Source organism: Musa acuminata, chromosome BXJ1-5 (assembly GCF_036884655.1).
Source record: "Musa acuminata AAA Group cultivar baxijiao chromosome BXJ1-5, Cavendish_Baxijiao_AAA, whole genome shotgun sequence".
In the NCBI taxonomy this organism is placed as follows: Eukaryota; Viridiplantae; Streptophyta; class Magnoliopsida; order Zingiberales; family Musaceae; genus Musa; species Musa acuminata.
The window spans coordinates 35,479,974-35,500,632 of NC_088331.1; the positions used below are offsets into that span (position 1 = coordinate 35,479,974).

General features: G+C 34.8%; 1 protein-coding gene across 5 annotated transcripts in view; it reads left to right on the forward strand.

Annotated features, from left to right (window-relative positions):
- Positions 1-312: 312 nt before the first annotated feature.
- Positions 313-20,659, forward strand: part of LOC135674153 (probable transmembrane GTPase FZO-like, chloroplastic) — a 42,200-nt gene continuing 21,853 nt past the window's right edge. Inside the window, exons 1-5 of one of the 5 annotated variants that reach the window (XM_065183692.1) lie at positions 313-963; positions 11,621-12,174; positions 12,287-12,355; positions 12,779-12,976; positions 14,796-14,927. In XM_065183692.1, the coding sequence (XP_065039764.1) occupies positions 462-963; positions 11,621-12,174; positions 12,287-12,355; positions 12,779-12,976; positions 14,796-14,927 (1,455 nt within the window). In that variant the 5' untranslated portion in view covers positions 313-461. The remainder of the gene's footprint in view (positions 964-11,620; positions 12,175-12,286; positions 12,356-12,778; positions 12,977-14,795; positions 14,928-20,659) is intronic. The other 4 variants (XM_065183689.1, XM_065183690.1, XM_065183691.1 and 1 more) reach the window with 4 other exon arrangements.

Genomic DNA, 20,659 nt, shown 5'->3' on the forward strand with positions numbered 1-20,659 from the left:
ATATTTGAAAAATTTCATTTCTTGACTCCTTACACTACATCTAGAGGATCGCTAGCATGTCTCATCGAAGATCGATCATCTACTCTCTCCCTTCTTGTAGAGTCTTTTAAACCCAGCGTTGCAAGTTACAGGAATTTTGTGGTCATCGACAACATCGAAGAAAAATATTCGGAAGAGGAAGATAGCAAGCAGGTGTTTGCCGAGGAACTTGTGATCCGTAATTTTCCTCTTTTTTTTCTTTTTCTGTAATGACATAGATCTAGCTGGGACCCACGCCGCCTCTGTTGGCAGTCTCAGTGCTGAACGCATCCAACAACTCCATCGACGAGCAGATAAGTGTTTCTTCCCTTCCTTTTTCCCTTCTCCGGTTCCCTCTCCTCTCCTCTCTTTTCGAGCCCACCTCAATTCTCCTCCCTCCTGCCCCTCGCTCCCTCTCTTTTGCCTTGTTCTCGCCGAATCCGATGGTGGTCTGTAGTCCCTGTCACTATCCCGTTTCTGCACGTCGCCCCCCCCACCTCCCTCTCCTATTCAAACCCATCCTACTAAATATCTTCCACCGGCCTCCCTTCTCCAAACGCCGAGCTGCTCCCCAACCCATCAATGCAATCGGAGACCAATCTTCCTCTTTCTCAGGCACTCCGCAGCAGCAGCACCAACAGAGGCAGAAGCAGGTGAGGACCCTATTTCCTGGTGGCTTCAAGCGGCCGGAGTTAAATATCCCCACCTTGGTGCTCCGGTTGAGCGTTGATGAGGTGCTCGAAAGGGAGGCCGACGTCGACGTTGCGTTGTTAAAACGGGTCGGAGTGGTGGTGCTCGACGGCGGCGACCAGAGCGGTGCCAGGCTTTACGAGGCGGCCTGTGCCTTGAAATCGCTTCTCCGTGACAGGGCTTATCTTCTGATTGCAGAGCGTGTTGACATTGCAGCTGCTGTCGGGGCCAGCGGAGTGGTTCTGTCAGATTCGGGTAAGTATCAATATGTGGTATTTTGATCTTCCTGTACATGTGATGCTAGTTTAGCTCGTTTCGCTCTTCTATATTTACAACTTTTTTTGGTTCTCTCATATTCTGTAGCTTTCAATTGTCACCGTCATAGTTCGATGATAGCTTCCATTGAACTATGATCATGAAGGATTTAGGATAACTTATCTGTTGTCAACTGTTGCATAAATATGCTTGTGTAGCATATTATGTTTACAAAGGACAAAAAAAAAAGAAGAAGAGAGTTTTTCTTTTGTAATTAAGAGAATCTATTTCCAGATCCTAGGTGAAAAAGACAAAAACTCATATACGGGTGTCAGCCTGGAGTCCTGAACCTCACCATTCGGTATGCTATCAGTGCAAATCCCAGGAAACTGTAGACAAATTCCTTACTAAAATAGAGGACATTGGAATATTCCACATCTCAGCCATTAATCACTTTCTTGAGCATAAGCTACTTTGCATTCCTCTGCAATATTTAGCTTTACAGTCTCACTTATACGACTTGGCAAACTCTTCTTTTGCAATCTGTCTGAATTACTTGTAGTTTCTTCGTAATTACTTTAAGAAGTATGAATATTGAGCTATATTGAATCATCTAGAACCTTTGAAAAGATAAAAACCTTTTAGTCCAATTCTTTGTCATTGTAACAATCCTGTCTTGTGGTCAATAATTTCTTTTGATCTTGTGGTTACTAAAAGTATGCCTAGACATAGTGTCAGTCTTCGCCACCTGTATTGAAGATCAGCCAGGACCAAGATCTTTTTAATGTCCTTGATTCTGAGCAAAATATACAGTGCTGTTGTCTTTTATCTATTTCTGGACTTGATGCATTTGAGACGTCAGTAATTGTTGTCTGCATAATACTTGATGATTCAAAATCATCCCTACTGAGCAAGAGGTCATATGAAACATTAGATGTTGAAACATCAATTTGTTGCATAATGGATGCGATGTGATGTCATTTGGCTTTGTGATCTTTGCTAATCTTCAAGAAAGAAACTCCATTGTTACGACATATAAAAAAGGTGATGTAGCAACACCTTGTCTTAACCCTTTTCTCAGAAAATAACCAAGGTTTTTAATACCGTTCCGTACCACCCGGTACGGGCAGTACGTACCGGTCCGCCAGTGGACCGGCACGTGGACCGCCCACCACTGGGTGGTATCAGCCTGGCTACGATGAGGCGAGGCGAGGAAGAAGAGGGCATTTGAAGAAGAGGGAGAAGCATCGAGAAAGAGGGAGAAGTGTCGAGAAAGAGTACCGTGGAATCACCGATATGCCGTCACCAGCGTCTCGATGAACCTGAGCCCGTCGAACCTCGGCTTGAACTTGTCTTCCACGCCCTTTCTTGATCCTAATCCGGTTCTGCTCTCCCTCGACAATCCCGATCTAGGAGGTAACGACGAGAAGAGTCATACCTCTTTGGAGGGGAGCTGGAGGCGCGGGGATCAGAGGAGGCAGCGGTGAGAGCAATGGAAGAGGCGGTCGTGAGGAAGGTGGCGAAGACCCCGACCTTCTTCATCTTCGAACAGTCTCCTTCGTCCACTGCCGTTGCACGAAGAATCTTCTGATGTCGTCTTTCTTCTCCCTTCCTCCTTGACGTCGAAGGCCGCAGACGAGATGACGACGACGAGGCGATTGCTCAGTACGCCATATCTTCTTTATATCTTTTATATCTTTATATATTGAATTTTTATTTATATATATATTTTTTATATAAAAAGATATATATTTTATATCTTTTTATATATTAATTATATATATTTTTATTTTTTTATATTTAATACCGCTCGGTACTAAAATTGATTTTTATATATTTTTCTAGGCGTACCACTCGGTACGCTGTATCGTTCTATACCGAGTAATGCTTGGTACATCGGTATGGTTCAAAATTTCAATCCTTGAAAATATCCCAATTGTAGAGTTATTTATCATCACAAACTCCTCTGTTATTTGGGAACATAAACATTTATAACACTTACTATACATTCTCATAATGTAAAATTTAACGAATAAAATTTGCTTGCCAATTCTTCATCTCTTTAATATTGTCCTTAAAATCCTTTTCTATTGTAAAATTTACACCATTGCCATGTTTTAACGTTTCCTATATATTACATTATATTTCTAAACTTTATTTTTACAAATTCCAACTCCTCTAGATGCTTTCTTATACTCTATGTTGTTAGCTTGACTTTGAACTTGGGCTGACTTCTTTACTTGGATTAACTGAAAACAATTTCATACTCCTTGTATGTTTTATGCCACATCCTATGCCAATATGATGGGTCCTTTTGGGCAACTTGTTACTCCATCTTCACAGCTTCGGTAGCTAGGTGGTAAAAATGTTTTGCATCACTTCCAAATGGTGACTTAGCCATATAACGAAATTAGTTAAGGTACATGTTTATATTTGGTGTCAGATTCCTAATGCCACAAACCTTCAGTTGGTTTGGGACTAGGAATTAAAATGATATAGCAGTAAGCTCACACAAATGTTGTTAGGCTATAACACACACCATGGTTCTATATTTTTCTTGGACTGGTATGTACTGGTTAGATGGCTGGTCGGGTCAGCGGCACAGACTGTGGCATGTTTCTCAACACCATATATACTCAAATCTTCAGAGAAGTCTCGTGACACATGCTGATGTACCATGTGTCATTGTGTCAAGATGTATCAGATCTGTACTACTACTGCCGGGGACCGGCATAGGTTTGCTACTAGAAATGTCAAACCATTACTTAAACAATTATGACAATTCAACATAAGTTCAGAAAAGTAGGCAAAGTAGAAGTAACATAACAACTCGGCCCAAAACAAATAAACCTAGTCTGAGTTTTGGTTGTAACTTTCATAAAATCAAGGATTGAAATTTCGTACCGAACCGGAGTTTCGAGCTTTGCTCGGTACGATACGATATAGTGTACCGAGCAGTACGTCTAATTTAGGTGTAAAATCCTCCGAAAATACTAAAAAAATAGAAAAAAAGCTAGGATAGGGTTTTTGAGTTAGAAATAAATATAGTATTAGTATAAGTTTAGCAAAATCAATATAAATTAGGTAAGAATAGTGTCACATATCGTTTTCGGGTTTTAAGGAATAGCCTTGTGCAAGGTTCGTATTTCGGTCCGTTACAGATTTTCCTTTTGTAAATATTGAAATATCTACAGAAAAATCATTTGAATTGTTAGATTATTTTGTTACAATATAAATTTTAAAATTCAAATGAATTAAATAATCACGTATGTAGATATTAGTATGATATATTTGTTGGACCTAATCCTGAAATTGATCCCACGAAATAGTGTATTTATACAACGTATGCTATTGGTGCATCAATGTACTGATGATTGTAGGTTGATCGCCATGAATCACATTTGTCCGAGGCGGCTCCTGAGGCATGTATTAATGAATGTTAGAGCTTCTACTTTCGTTACGGATCTAGTGCTTCATATCATACTGTTGCTCAGAGAAGTATGACCAACTATCACCGTACTACTTTTAGCCATATGATTCTCCATAATACGACAACTGTGAATACAATGAGCTTCGTTTTGTGTCTACATTATGTAGGCTTTATCACATCTGCTCAAATTCATCCGCTGCCTTCCCCTTCCCCTTCCCCTTCCCCTTCCGCGCATAAACTTGATCAGTATCTTATCGAGTTCTATAATCTGAATCTTGGGTGGCATGTGTAAAATATTGCTCCGCGGTCTATGCACCACCCTCAAGTTGTATAGACGAGACCAACGACTGCCTGACATCGCTGCCATCATCCGTTGAGGCATTGCTGTCCGTGTTGCTGTCATGTCTCTGGACCAAGCAAGTTGCTGAATGCGATTATGAAGGTGTCTCGTCGCTTGACTAAATTCTTTCCAACGATGCGACTAATGCTACTGCCTTCCCCTTTGCCTTTCCACGCTGGGCGGACAACTATGACCGTTGGATGTTTGTAGTTCCTCGAGTAGTTTGACTCCTGCCATGTTGTGATCGAGGGGGATTTTCCACCTGCTGGGGTTGTGCTTCCTTTTCTTCTATTTCCTTGGTGATAAAACGCGAAGGACGTTGAGGATCTCCCACCTCATCAAGTAGAGGATCCTCTTGGTTCTTTGCCGCTTCGACCCACTCTAACATCGGCTCTGAATCTTCTTTATAGAATTAGAGGTTGATGGGATCAATATTTGGTTCCTCTAGATACTTCCTCTGGCTCCTTATCCTGCTCAGCACATTGCGACCTTAGCCGTATGTTATAATGGACATATACTAGTTTCTCTAATCGTCTATACGAGAGTTTGTTGTGGACCTTCGTGTGAATCAATGCAAACGTTAACTAATTATGTTCGTAACCACTATATGTTGTCGTTTGTAAAAGTACATGAACGGCAACCTTCCTTAAATGTGGTGCATCCCTTCCAAATTATAGCCACAACTCAACTGCAAAAATATATAAATAAGATTTTATTATCATAACAAATAATTAACATCAAATATAATTGATAATCAATATGTGTAACTTTTTCTCACCAGGATCTATAGTGTAACGACATGATAACTACAACATCGGAGAATGAACTAATTGTTTCTCGGAATAATCGACCATCCATAAGAGCATCGGCTGCAACAATACTGTTTGGCAAGAGTCGATATATAACATTTCGTAGTGCCATTTGTAGATCATTTTGCGTTCCGAGAGTATACTGATATTGAATTGCCGGGTTTAGATAATACGCTACAAGACATAATTTTGTTAGTTTGATTTTTTATTGTATAAAAAATAATAAATTAAATTATTCTGAATATGAATTTACCTATATTATGGATATCTTGATCCATATGAACTTCAGTCTGACGATCAATGATCCGTACGTATTGGTCGGCCTTAAAATCATCTTTGAATGTTTTCCTGACCTCCTCTCTTACTGAAATCAGCATGTATTTAAGATTCAGTATCTGTGGACCTAATGTTTTCCTAACCCTGCTCGTGATTCTACCGCTGACATTTCCTCTCTACTGCCGCTGCCTCTCTCCATCATCGTTGCCCGTCTTCGTTGTCGCTGCTTGCCATTGCTATCGCTGCTCGTCGTCGCTGCTACCGTTGTCACTATCACCGCTCCTGCTACCGTTGCTGCTTCTTTCAGTCAGCAGCCTTAGTCTTACTCTTATATCGCTGTCGCTGCTCGCTGCTACCGCTATCGCTGCTCGCTGCTACCGCTATCGCTGCCGCTGCCACTACCACTGCTGTCGCTGCTTGCCACTATCGTCGCTCTCGCTCCCGCTCCCGCTGCCATTGCCGTTACTGTTACTGTTACTCCCTCTACTTACATCGACTCGATAGTATACTGTTAACAATATATTAACAATATACTGTTAACTGTATACTAATAACAATTATTTTTTATTTATTAGATTAATAATATATTATTTTGATTTTAATACTGCTAATTTTTATTTATTTTAAATTATTGTTATTGTTTCAAATTTTAAGATTTTTTGTTAAAATGATATTATGATTTTATAAGATTTTTTTAATTTAATATTATATTTTTATTTAAATAATTATATTTATTAATTAATTTATATATTTTTATATTTTAGCGTCTCGTTTCGCTCGGGCGAGCGCCTAGCGCCTCGGACATTTTTGCACCTTGGCGCCTTTTGACGCTTAGCGCTTTTTAAATCACTGGAGTCCACCATGCCTCATGCTACTAGTTCAGCCTAACTTAGGAGGAGCAGTTGGCTGCCTCATGCTGGTCGACCTCTAGATTCCACTACCACTGCCATGCTTCAATTGTGAGTTAAGTCGTCGATGCCTCATTGCTTCATCGACCATATACTGATGCTCCAATGATGCACGAATCCCAATTGTGAGATCTAGGTCGATTTCATTGCCGCGACCCTCATATTAATCATAAACTGGTTCTTGCGTAGCCGTACAATATTCTTCCTTAACTCTTGCCTTCTTTTTTAATGTATCTTCCTTTGTTTGTTGTAGCTTGCTTTGAAATAATTTACGGATCTCCGTCGAAACCATCTTTCATTTTGCAACATCGGGATACCCGCGGGCCAAATGTATCTTCACCCGAGTTATTCCTCCACCCTTGCCAATGTAGTCACAATAAATACATTGCCATTGATGACGGTTCCCATCTGTTTTTTGGGCATAAACCCATGCATCATCATGTGGCTGTTCCTTTGGTGTCATGATCTTATGAAATTTAAATCAAATAAGCTGTAAAGCATCAACATATTGAATTGACCTAATATCGATAAAAAAACCACTAATCGCAGCATTAAATAATTTTATTAAAACATAACTAATCCTATTTTATCATCATAAATATGTGAAACACATAAAAAAATATTAAATACTTTATTTTGATCCAATATACATTAAATTATGATAAAATCATTATTAAATATACTAATCACACGATTAACATAGTTAAGTATCTATTAATTACTTCTCTTTCAATATTATAAATATGTCAAACACCCTAATAAGTATTGAAGACATTGAATTGATCTAAAATCGATCGAATTTTGATTAAATCATCATTAAGATGACTAATCGCAGCATTAAATAACTTTAATAAAACCTAGTTAAATCTATTTTACCATCATAAATATACGAAACATATAAAAGAAACATTAAATACGTAAATTTTGATCCAATATACATCAAATTACGATGAAATTATCATTAAATACACTAATCACACGATTACCATAGTTAATTACCCATTAATTACTTTTCTTTCAATACTATAAACATGTCAAACATCTTAATATGCATTAAAGACATTGAATTGATCCAAAATCCATCATATTTCGATTAAATCATCATTAAAATCATTAATCACAGTATTAAATAATTTTAGTAAAACCTAATTAAACCTATTTTACCATCATAAATATCTTCCAATATTTAATATGCATGAAATATAAAATTTGACCTATTAAGTGTCTAATTTCGAATTAATGAATATTAAACACACTAAACATAATATTATATATCTTAATTACTCTCTGATTAAAGCAAGAGAATGAATACCTCTTGATCAAAAAGTTCTTCCTCTTAATCCTCCCAAATTAGTCTCGATTCAATTAACAAATCGTTACTTTGTAGAGTTTAGTAGAATGCAAATGTGAAAAAAAATAAGTTTGAGATAGTTTAAGAGAGTGTGAGAGTAAAATTGAGTGAAATAAGGGGGAGGATGGGTTTAAAAACCCATTGGAAAGGGTTCCAACGGTCAATTTGACCGTTGGAACACTGTCACAGGTCGGTAACGGTAACGATCGAAATTTCGACTGTTACCACCTGCTATAGCCCGTATCGTTCGATACAGTCGCGTACTGGTCTGCTGGCGGATTAGTACGTACCATCCGGTATTCGAAATTAAAAACGTAGCATAAAATTGTCATATTATAGTTCTAGTCAAGAATTGTTTGGATTTCCTCTTTATTCAATCACCTTAATCATCCATTTCTGCGTTGTTACATATATATTTTCTTTTGTATGCTATATATTATAAATCCCTGGTATATTACACTCCAAAGTGAGTAGTCCTCCAAAATGTTTATTTTTGTCCACATGCTGGTTTCTTTCTTTTATCTTTAACCACTTCTCCCTCATTAGACTGAAAATATCCTCTTCACTTTTTTTGTAGTTGAAAATTGATGAAATGTATTTTTCTTAAGGTTCGCCATATCACGGCGTATCGCTCGATACAGGTGGTATATATCGGTCCGACAAGAGACCAGTACGGGTGGTACATTGGTACGCCCAAGGTATACAGCTTCAAATGATGGCGGTACATACTGGTCCGACAGGAAACCAGTATACGGACCACTCGCTACCGGATGGTATTTATATATATATATATATATATATATATATATGTATATATGTATATCATTTTTCTGCAACATCGCACATTGTTATATATATGTATATATATGTATATATATACATATATGTATATATATTCATATATATACATATATATATAAATATATGTATATATATATATATACATATATATATATATATACATATATATATATATATACATATATATATATGCAAGGTAGGCAATACTGAATGATACCGCTCGGTACGGGCGGTACGTATCGGTCCGTGATACCGCTCGGTATGGGCGGTACGTATTGGTCCGACGGCATACCGGTACGCGGACCGCCCGCTACTGGGCGTCGAGCGGAACGAAAAAAATAATAAAATAATATATATATTTATTTATATTTATATATAAATATTTTAGAAAAAGGCGACGTTCGGCGACGTCGCCGAGATGACGCGACGTCGCCTTTTTGGATTATATATATATACATTTATATATTTAAATAAACGAGGCGACGTCGCCCTGCGTGGGGAAGGAAAAGGCGACGTCGCCGAGACGATGCGATGTCGCCTTTTAAATAAAAAAACATATATATAAATATATATAATCTTATATATATATATATTAATTTATATATATATATATATATATATATATAAACGAGGCGACGTCGTCGAAGCGACGTCAGCCCGCTTAGGAGAAGAGAGAGGCGACGTTGCTTCGGTGACGTCGCCGAGTTATATATATATATATATATACATATATATACATATATATACATATATATACATATATATACATATATATATGTATACATATATATATATATATATAAATATATCTATATGTATATATATATATATGTATATAACAAGCGGTATACCGTTCGGTATACCGCTTGGTATACAGTTTCGTACCGTACCGAGTGAACGTCGAAACTCTGGTACGATACGAAATTGCAGACCGTGTATATACGTATATCTTGCCGACGTCACCCCGCCTGGGGAGAACATAGGCGACGTTGTCTCGCGTGGGGGAGAAGGGAGGCGACATTACCGAATTTTTTATTATCATATATATATATATATATATATATATATATACCAAATGGTATACTGCTCGGTATTCAGTATCGTACCGTACCGAGAGAAGGTCGAAACTCCGGTACGGTATGATATTTCAATTCTTGGGTATGCCGCCATATACTGTGTTGATACGCTTAGTATGGCTTGATACGGCTCAGTATATATCATATCGATAGATGGTCGATAAACCGGTATGGACCGATAAGGCCAACCATGATTTTTCTTTTACTTTTTAATATTTTATTCACCATCAATTTCAATTATACCTTTATTTTCCCTTTGATGTTACTTGAAGTTGCATCATCTTTAAGTTCTACATGGCACGTGTATGGTTCAAATCATGTGTTTAAGTTCTCAGTTTCCATAATTGATCGAGAGACATTTGTGACCAAGCTGCAGTTGTCATCTTGGCATTGATTCACCGGATTTTTATTTTCTAAAATTGAATGTATGGTTGAGAAGCTACTGACCCCTTAAGCTCATTAAATTTTTCTTTCAATTTGATTGAACTGGTAAAAAATTTATGGGCATTAAAGTGTTTAGGGAAGCAAATTAATATTTGGAATTATAAAACTCAGTTAGTTGGATAATAAATTTTAAACAACACAACATAAGGTCCAACCTCCAAGGCTCCAACCATAAATGGTTGGCCGTAGGGATCTTTTCCAGCATTGCGCTTTGCTTAACAAATATCATTATATAATTTAAGGGGCATACAATTTTCCTTTCTAGGATTTTCATTTTTTTTAAGATTTCCTTAGTGGCGAAGGTTTTTAGTAGCATGGGTGTGTGCCATAACCCCTTGGCTTTTGAGAGATGTGAATTGCCATTCCCATTTCAGATAGTCTAGTTACATGTACCAAAGATATGTTGGTGCTATTAGATTTAAAAAGACATATAACTACCACCATCATTTTAAATGAAGTCTAATTACATTTATAAAATACAAAAAAAAAAAAACTTAGAGACACATACAAAAGAATGCTTACAAAAACTTCTTATCATTTAATATACTCACAAACTTGATGTACTGGATCATGGATGGTGTAATCATGACCTAACCTATTGACTCCACATATCAGGTTCATTCAAAAGCCACACCTGATGAGGAACTTTTGGGGGAGGAATTTTAGATGCCAAACATAGTTTCGACTTTCGTGTATGACAGTGGCAAATGTTTCTATATTTTGCTATTATTGCTTTTCATCCAACTCAGCCCCACATGTAAGCCATCTGAGTGAAAGGTGCTTCTAGTTATTGCATGATTTTTTTTCTTTACTTATTTTACAAAAAGAAGCCTCATTGTTTTGCAAACTCAAAGAAAGAGCACTCTTTAGAAATAATTAATGGTCGGATTAGACAATATCACATGAATTGAGAAGATAACTTCAAACCCCAATGTGCCTTGTTTTTAATGTATTTTATCTTTATTATTTTGCAAATCTATGTACTGTTAGTGTATCTATATGGACCATACCTACCTTGTCGCTGTCTATGTTCTATTACTGCTTACCTTTTCCTTTTAACCATTGTATAAATGATACTGTATCTTTCACATTTTGAGAATCTTAAATGCTTCCTATGTATTTTTATTCACTTTTTGTTGCTTGCAAATTTAGATAGAAATTATTAAATAACTTTTAGTTCTTTGACATTTTGTATTTTAGCGTAGTTTCTTTTTTGATACAGCTATTCCTGCTCTTGTTGCAAGGAATATGATGATGAAATCAAGATCTGATTCAGTATATCTCCCTCTAGTAGCAAGGACAGTGCAAGATACAGCCTCTGCTCTAACTGCATCTAGTTCTGAGGGTGCTGACTTTCTTATAATGAGTATCAAGACAGTCAAATCTGTTGCAGGACAAGAAAGCTCCATTACTCAGTTTATCAAGGTTCCAGTTTTCTTCACCACAAGTGACTCACATGGTAATCAATTACCTTCAAAAATGGCATCAAAGTTGCTCCAATATGGTGCTGGTGGGATGGTTATGTCCTTGAATGACCTGATGTCCTTTGATGATGGTATTCTGAAGATGTTTGCTATGGCATATATGGCTAATGGCATCCTGCAAGATGCATTTCCAAATTCAGGAACCAAGTCTGATGATTCTAGAGTTGTAAATAATGGACAAAAGGGGATCAGTGGGTTTACAAGGTTGGATGATCGTGAAATACAATTGATAGAAAGAGAAAGACTATTGATAGATGAAGCAGTTTCTATTATCCAGAAAGCGACACCAATGGTGATCTTCTATTGTTAAACATTTGGTAGTTGAAAAATGCTTTGAATAAGAATTCATTTCTTTGATTAGTTGTCATATGCATGACATCAGCTATATATACGTTTGCTGGTAGATGAAGGATGTTTCGCTTCTTGTGGATGCTGCAGCTCGCCTTTGTGAGCCATTTTTGCTGGTTATTGTGGTGAGTTAAAACTAAAATTGTTGAAAAAACTATCATCATATAATTGTTCTGAAGAAATTTAAGTTATTGATTGATACATGATGACAAGTTATATACAGTCCTTATGCATACTTTTAGCTCTGCAATCGTGATGTTTTCTCTTTCATAAACTGTTGGAACATCTTGTAATATTCCACTTGCTTCTGATTTTGTGATTGCCTTTTCATTTCCACTTTAATCAATATTTCTTTTTCTTATTTCTATTAACCTCGAGAACTTTGGTTGCTAAATTTACTGTGGATTATTATAAATCTGGTGATGTGGTAATTTAATATAAACTTTTCAAAAGGATATTTTGTTGGATGCTTCTGTCATATAATAATTTTCTGTTCCATGTTAAAATTCTCCTGTTCTCATGATAATTTTTCAACATTTCATTCTTAGGGTGAATTTAATTCTGGGAAATCTACTGTTATAAATGCTCTTCTTGGAAAAAGGTATCTTGAGGAAGGAGTAGTTCCCACTACAAATGAGATCACTCTACTTTTGTATTCTGATATGGACTCTGACAATCACAAACGTTGTGAAAGAAATCCTGATGGACAATTCATTTGCTACTTATCGTCACCAATACTCAAGGATGTCAGTATTCCTGAACTTCATTTTAAATTTTTGTTCAGATTAACAGTTCCTGCAATGTCTGATTGTCATATGTTATAGTTATCTGACTTAGTTAATTCTACTTATTAATAGAAGAGGTGAGGTCTATTGGCAGGACATTATATATGTTTTATAAATAAATAGATTTAGCACTTAAATGTATACTCAAAGTTTCATTTTTATGTGGACATTTTATTTACTTTGAGCTGCTGAAGGGTGGAGTCAACTGTAACTTGATGAAGCTGTTTGGAGTCCCAATGTGATCACATAGTCTTCTGTTTTCCTTTCAATATTACTGTACATTTATTGTTTATCCTGTTTAGAGCACTTTTCTAAAGCTGGGCAACATGTAATTTGAAATGCTAGGCTTCTCATTTCTGCTAACATCATTAGGTGTCACGAAATGCAAAAGAAAGTCCTCTAGAACATTTGCTTCTACTGACATTATTAGGCATCACCAAAGAAAAATGAATTCCTCTTAAGAAGATTTAAATGTTAGTTTTATTAGGTTTAGTCCATTTCAGTTCTGCACTTCATTACTTTGTTATATTGCTTAATTATATATTCTTTACGCATCTAAAAGAAAACACACCAACAGAGACTAGTTTTATTAGGTTTTTGTGTCTCAGTTCTGTACTTCATTCTTTATACACCAACAGAGATACACACAGATAATTAATCAGAAGTAGGTTCTTTCTTTCATAGAATTTTGAGAAAAGGAAGCTTGAACAATCCAATATTGTAGTCAACAACGACCATGGAAACATTTTTCTCGACATTGGATCTCTCTTTTCTTGAGGAACAATAGGTTGTTCTTAACACTTTTTTGAATAGAATTTTCATGAAATGAGTGCCTAAGATTATTCATACCTCAAAATGTGGTGCATATTCTATTCTAACAACCTACTAATTGTCCAAGTATCATGGCCTCAAAAATTTTAATAAGCTATTATTTCAAGGTGCCCATGAGAAATGGTGTTTTTTTTCCTTTTATCTTTTTAACTATTTTTACACCAAAATACAATCTGAATAAATTTTTTAATAATCCTTTTATTCTCTTTGTTCTCATTCTTTGTTTATTAATATGGTTTGTAAATTTTGATTCTGAGCTGTTAGCAAGACTAATGGCTGAAAATATGAATATGCTAATAAAGATCCTAGTTAAGCAAAACATAAGAAATTATGTAGTATCTGATGTTGCTTCATATAATAATATATTACTACATAAAGTGATTTTGAAAGTTTGCTTATCAGATTGGCCTTAAGATTCAAATTGATGTCCAACTATCCTGAACTCCAGTATTTTCGTTGTCAGATGTTTACCAACATCTGTCATAATTAACTCAGATGGGCTGATCCTGGTTCATCCTGTTTACCTATCTGTCCAAGCTAATTCAACACGTTTATCTTTTAGATTCATCATTTGTGACACTTATGCTATATACCATCACTCATTTGTTGACTGTCGTGTATGTTACATATGCTTATTTTAAATCTTAAGACACTTTTGCTTGATTAACTTGTACAATGTAAAGTCATGATTATAATTTGTTACTGTGAATGTGTAAATTTTTCCATTCGAGTATAATTAATTGATTTTTTCTAATTTGTAGCTAGAAATTTAAGCTATCACGTATCTTAAAGATTTACCTTAGTGATATTGTCTACATATTGCAATTTGCAGAGCAGCCATGTTAGAAATTGTCAATTTCTTCTGTTATGCATGAATTTTCAGATTCTGTTAGGCCTATGGCAATATGTTATTTCTTGCAATACTTGTAGTCACTAACCTGTAAAACAGATGAACCTTGTGGATACACCTGGAACAAATGTGATTCTTCAAAGGCAACAACGCCTCACTGAAGAGTTTGTGCCACGTGCTGACTTGATTCTCTTTGTGATATCAGCAGACAGGCCCCTGACCGAAAGTGAGGTAACTTTGTTCTTTGTGTTTGGGCTACTTTATACTACATGTATGGTTTTGTGATTGTGAACTCGACTTTAATAGACACTTTCACATAATGTCAATGAATTACTGGACCATAGGATGTATGCGACAATTTTGGAAATATAATAAAGGTTCTGTTGGGAATATGGAATAATGTAGTTGGGCTGGAATTAATTTGTGACTTGATCCATGAACCAGTAATGTATATAAGTCGCAAATAATTCTGGTACCTTGTTGAAGACAGTAAAGCAATATGATGTCGGACGAGTAGCCGTGGATTTTTTTTGGTTATAGAGGAATAGAAAGAGAGAAGAGAAAGATAATAGGAAAATAAAGATTCGCTCTGTCTTAGTGAGAACACACCCAAGATAAAGACATTGCACCTCAATACGTCTCGCACTTGGACAATGGAACCATACCATTAGAAACGTAATAGATTTGAGTCTTTCTAGCTCAATGAAAACACTTCCAGTATAAAGGCCTCGCACCTCCACACGTCTCGCACATGGATGATGGAACCATATCATCGAAAATACAACTATGGCCTCACATCACTCGCACATAATGTGGGAGCAAAACTCAATTTATTGATCCATTTTTGATGATTTCCATTACAATGCCCTATCTCTTGTTGTAGATCTGAATAACAAGAATAAAAAAGAAAATACAAAGATAAGAAGAGTTACAATTGTATTAAATCAAATATATGATATGTTTTTTCCTTTAAAGAAGGAAATATTTCTGACTTGATGTGAAAAGTAATCTTCCTCTCTTGATATTTTTAATTGATAGACTTCCATCTTTGTAAATGAATCTTTAAAATCTTCGATCAAAATTTATTATCTTCAATCAAGATCAAATCTGATTTCTTTAATTTTTCTACAATTACTTTCTTTTTTTACTTAACATTTAGTGTTGAGTAGATGTTGTCATGTGACAACTTGTTATATATGCGAAATATCCCTAAACTAATTAAATTTATTTAAATAAGAGATAAATAAAATTGATTCCATATCATATGCCTCCATTGCATAAAAACTCACATTGATTTCATGTAATTGAAATCAAGGATTGAAATATCGTACCGTACCGCAATTTCGACATTCCCTCAGTACAGTACGATACGGTATACCGAGCGGTATATATATATATATATATAAAGTAAAAAAAAAATTCGATGACATCGCTTCTCTTCTCCCCACGCAAGGCGATGTCACCTCGGCGAATTTTTTTAATATATATATATATATATAAAGTAAAAAAAAAATCGTAGACGTCGCTTCTCTTCTCCCCACGCAAGGCGATGTCGCCTCGTCGAATTATATATATATATATATATATATATATTGCTCGGTAGTGAGCAATCCGTGTACTGGTCTGCTGACGGACCGGTACGTACCGCTCGGTGCAGGTGGTATTATTCGAAATTGTAATCCTTGATTGAAATATGGATTAATCTTGATGATAGAATATCTTGGCTAAATAAAAAACTCATTAAATTTGTTCTAGGACAACGGCCAATAAGAATTGTTTTAATAATATAGAAATGAATAGAGAGAAAGAAAAATAATAATTGAAAGACAACAAAAATAATTGCTCTCGGCTCAAGGAGAATATTACCAGGATAAAGACCTTGCAACTCCATATGTCTCGCACGTGGACGATGAAATCATTCCATTAGAAAAATAATTGTTGCCTTGCACCACACGGTGAAGAACTCAACTTACTGATGCATGCTCTTATTTATTGATAATTATCAAATCTAATATGATGTAGGACGAGTAGCATCTATTTTTTTAGATAAAGGAATGGAAAAAAAGAAATAAATGATAATTGAAAGATAATAAAAAGAAATATATCTCAAGGATCAAACTCCTAAGATGAAGGCTTCACACCTTCACAGATCTCACACGTGGGTGGTTGAATCATGTCATTAGAAAAATAAATGTGACTTCCTATGCAAGGTTCGCAATTTCGTACCGTACCGGAGTTTCGACATTAGCTCCATACGGTACGATACTGTATACCGAGTGGTATATAGAACGGTATACCGTTCGGTATATATATATATATAAGTTTTTATATATATTTATATATAAAATATTTATATATAAATATTCGTCGGAAAAGGCGACATCGTCGAAAAAGGCGATGCGATGTCGCCTTTTATATAAATAAATATATATATATATATATATATATATATATATATATATATAATTTCGTCCGGTAATGGGCGGTCCGTGTACCGGTCAGCTGACGGATCGGTATGTACCGCCCGTACCGGATAGTATTATTCGAAATTGCATACCTTGCTCCTAAGGTCCTTTCACTCATATATACATATTGTGGAAAAGAATACAATTTATTGATCCATTCTCCGATGATCTTCATTATAATGTTCTAGTTTTTTTATAGTCCAATTACAAGAAAAACATATGTAAATAAGGAAAAAATACAATTACATCAAGTCAATAAATCATTTGTTTTTTTTGTTCGAAGATGATAACATCCTGAATTTGACTTGAAAATAATTTTCTTTTGATGATAGTTTTCCATTAATGTAGCGATAGATTTTCATAAAATCTTCAATTATGATTTCTTTCATGATTTCCACATTTGCTTCCTTTTTCTTCTCATTGAGTAATCTAGGAAACTAGATTAGATTTATTCTCGATGTTGCTATATGACAACATATAACCTATGCAAAATAACCCTAAACTAATCAAATGTATTCAAATAAATGACAATTAATTGGTCTCGTATTATAGGCTTCTGCTGTGTACAAACTCACCTCGAGTTCATGAAATATAGATTGGTCTTAATGATAGAACATCTTGGCTAAACCAAAAGATCTGATATGGTGATATACCAAATCTGATGTAGGATGAGTATCAATATTTTTTTTGGATGGAGAAATGAAAATGGAGAAATAGATAATAATTGAAAGACAATGGAAACAAAATTAGATAACTACCATATTGGACTCGCTCTTGCTCAAGGAGCTAACTTGTTGAATAAAGGCCTCGCACCTCGGATGACAGAATTATACCATCGGAAAAACAAATGTGGCCTCGCACCGCTCATACATATATGTAGGAAAAGGAAACAATTTACTCGGATGATCTTTATTACAATATTCTATTTTTTTATAGTTCCAATTACAAGAAAAAAAGAAAAATATAGAAATAGGAAGAAAATACAATTACATCAAGTCAAATAAATCATTTGTTATTTTCTTGTTCGAAGAAGGTAACATGCAGCATTTGATTTGAAAATAATGTTCTTCTTTTGATGATAGTTTTATGTAGCGATAAATACAATATCTTCAAATAGGATTTGTAATCTTCAATCACAATCATGATTTCTTAAATAATTTTCACATTTGCTTCTTTTTGTGCTCATTGAGTGATCTAGGAATTAGATCAGATTTATTCTAGATGTTGCTATATGACAACTTATGACTTACGAAAAAAATCCAAAACTAATCAAATTTATTCAAATTAGTGACAAAATAAATTGGTCCCTCATTACTCATCTAGAGTTCAAGAATTATAAATTGGCTTTGATTACAGAATATCTTGATAAGCTCTGATACTAAATCAAATATTATAGGAGTAGCAACATTTTTTGGATAGAGAACAAAAAGAGAGAGGAATAAATGATACTTAAAAGACAATAGAATAAAATTGGATGACTACCAAACTCGCTCTCGCTCAGGGAGCAAACTCTTAGTATGAAAATCTCACACGTTTGCATTTCATGCATGTGGAAAAGAACGTGGGAAAAGAATAATAATTTACATATTTATTCTATGACGATCTTCATTACACAATGTTCTAATCTCTTTTATAGGCCCAACTATAAGAAAAAAATATATTAATAAAAAACAATTACATCAAGTCAAATATATCATTTGTTTTTGCTTCTTCAAAGAAAACATTCTGAATCTAACCTGAAAATAATCTTCTTTTTTTCAATGATAGTTTTGTATCTTTGTAGCAATATGTTGAATCAGGATTTATAATCTTCAATTATAATCGATTTCTTCCATGATTTCCACATTTGTGTTTTTTTTAGCTTCTAATATATGAAATTAGATTCGAATTATTCTATATGTTGCGTTATGGGAACTTATGACATATGCATAAGAATCCTAAATTAATTAAATTTATTCAAATATTTAACAAAATAAATTGGTACCGCATCATATGACAAACCAATATGTATAATGACATGCCTCTAGGGAGATCTACATCTTGGTTGGTACATGCTTCCAGGGAGATCTGCATCTTGGTTGGTATGCAGCTTTAGGTGAATATATGCATTGTTTGGTCAGACAACCACTAAGATGTCAAAAGAAATCTTACAATACTGAGCTTGAAGAATGAAGCTAAAATACTTAAAAAAGGGTGATAATGCCCCATATGAAGTGGGTGCCTTTGAATTATGACACAAAACTAATTTAGTTTATCTCTTATTTAAATAAATTTGATTATGTTAGGAATATTTTGCATATCTATAAGTTATCACATGTCAAAATCTACTCAACGAAAAGAAAAAAGAAGCAATTATAGAAAAATTAGAAGAAATAAGATTCGATCTTGTTTAAAGATGGCAAATCTTAACTAAAGATTTTAAAGATTTATCTTTACAAAAATATAACTCTATTAGTTAAGAATATCATTGGGGAAGATTATTTTTTAAATCAAATTAGAAATATCATCGAAATCATATCGTATATTTGATTTTTTATGGAAAAATTATTGTTATTTGTCTTACATCAAATTTGGGATCAAATCTTTTGGTTTAGCCAAGGTATCCCAACATTAAGGCCGATCTATATTTCAATTATACGAACTCGGGTCCAATTCCTATGCAGTGAAAGCGAATGATGCAAAACCAATATAGTTTATCTCATGATTTGATGTATCGCTCAAAATGGTATGGTATGAGTGGTATGTATTGGTCCGATAGTTGATCGAAATATGAACTGCCATATACCGGGCGGTGTAGTAGTTCGGGGGTGTATTGAGTGATACACCCTTTATACAGGGTGAAACAAAATAGTCAAAATTTGATCATTATCGACTTGTACCTACCAATAACGGTCATATTTCGATCGAAAGCAATCAAGGGCCCAGATTGAATTAGTTCCAACGAACAATTTGATCGTTGGATCCATTTGAATGCCTATTTATTCCCTTCCCTCCCCCCTCTTTCACCCTATTTCAATCTCACATCTTCTAATATTTCTCACTCAATTACTCTCTTTCTCATAAATTCCCACTCTTGTTCAATATTAATGGAAGAACCATTTAAAACGTGTTGTAAAGCTACTCTTCAAAGTCCAAAAAAGATAAATATAGTATCCCTTCCTTATTTTGGATTTTTAATTAAAATAGAGCTAAATTTACATTTAGTTCTAATTAAAATACCCTAATTTAGGTTATTTTAATTTTCAGATATTTGGAGATTTTTTAGGCATTTTTTGAACGGTTGGCACTTTCTGACATATCATGTGTTGGTATGCCCCGGTACATACTAGTACATACCGCACCGGCCAAAGATTGGCGCGGTTGATTGACAGGAAATTATAGTCCTTGTTTTATCTCTTATTTAAATAAATTTGATTAGTTTAGGTATATTTCATATGTGTAATAAGTTGTTTTATATCGACATCTACTCAACAAAGAGAACAAGGAAGCTATTACAGA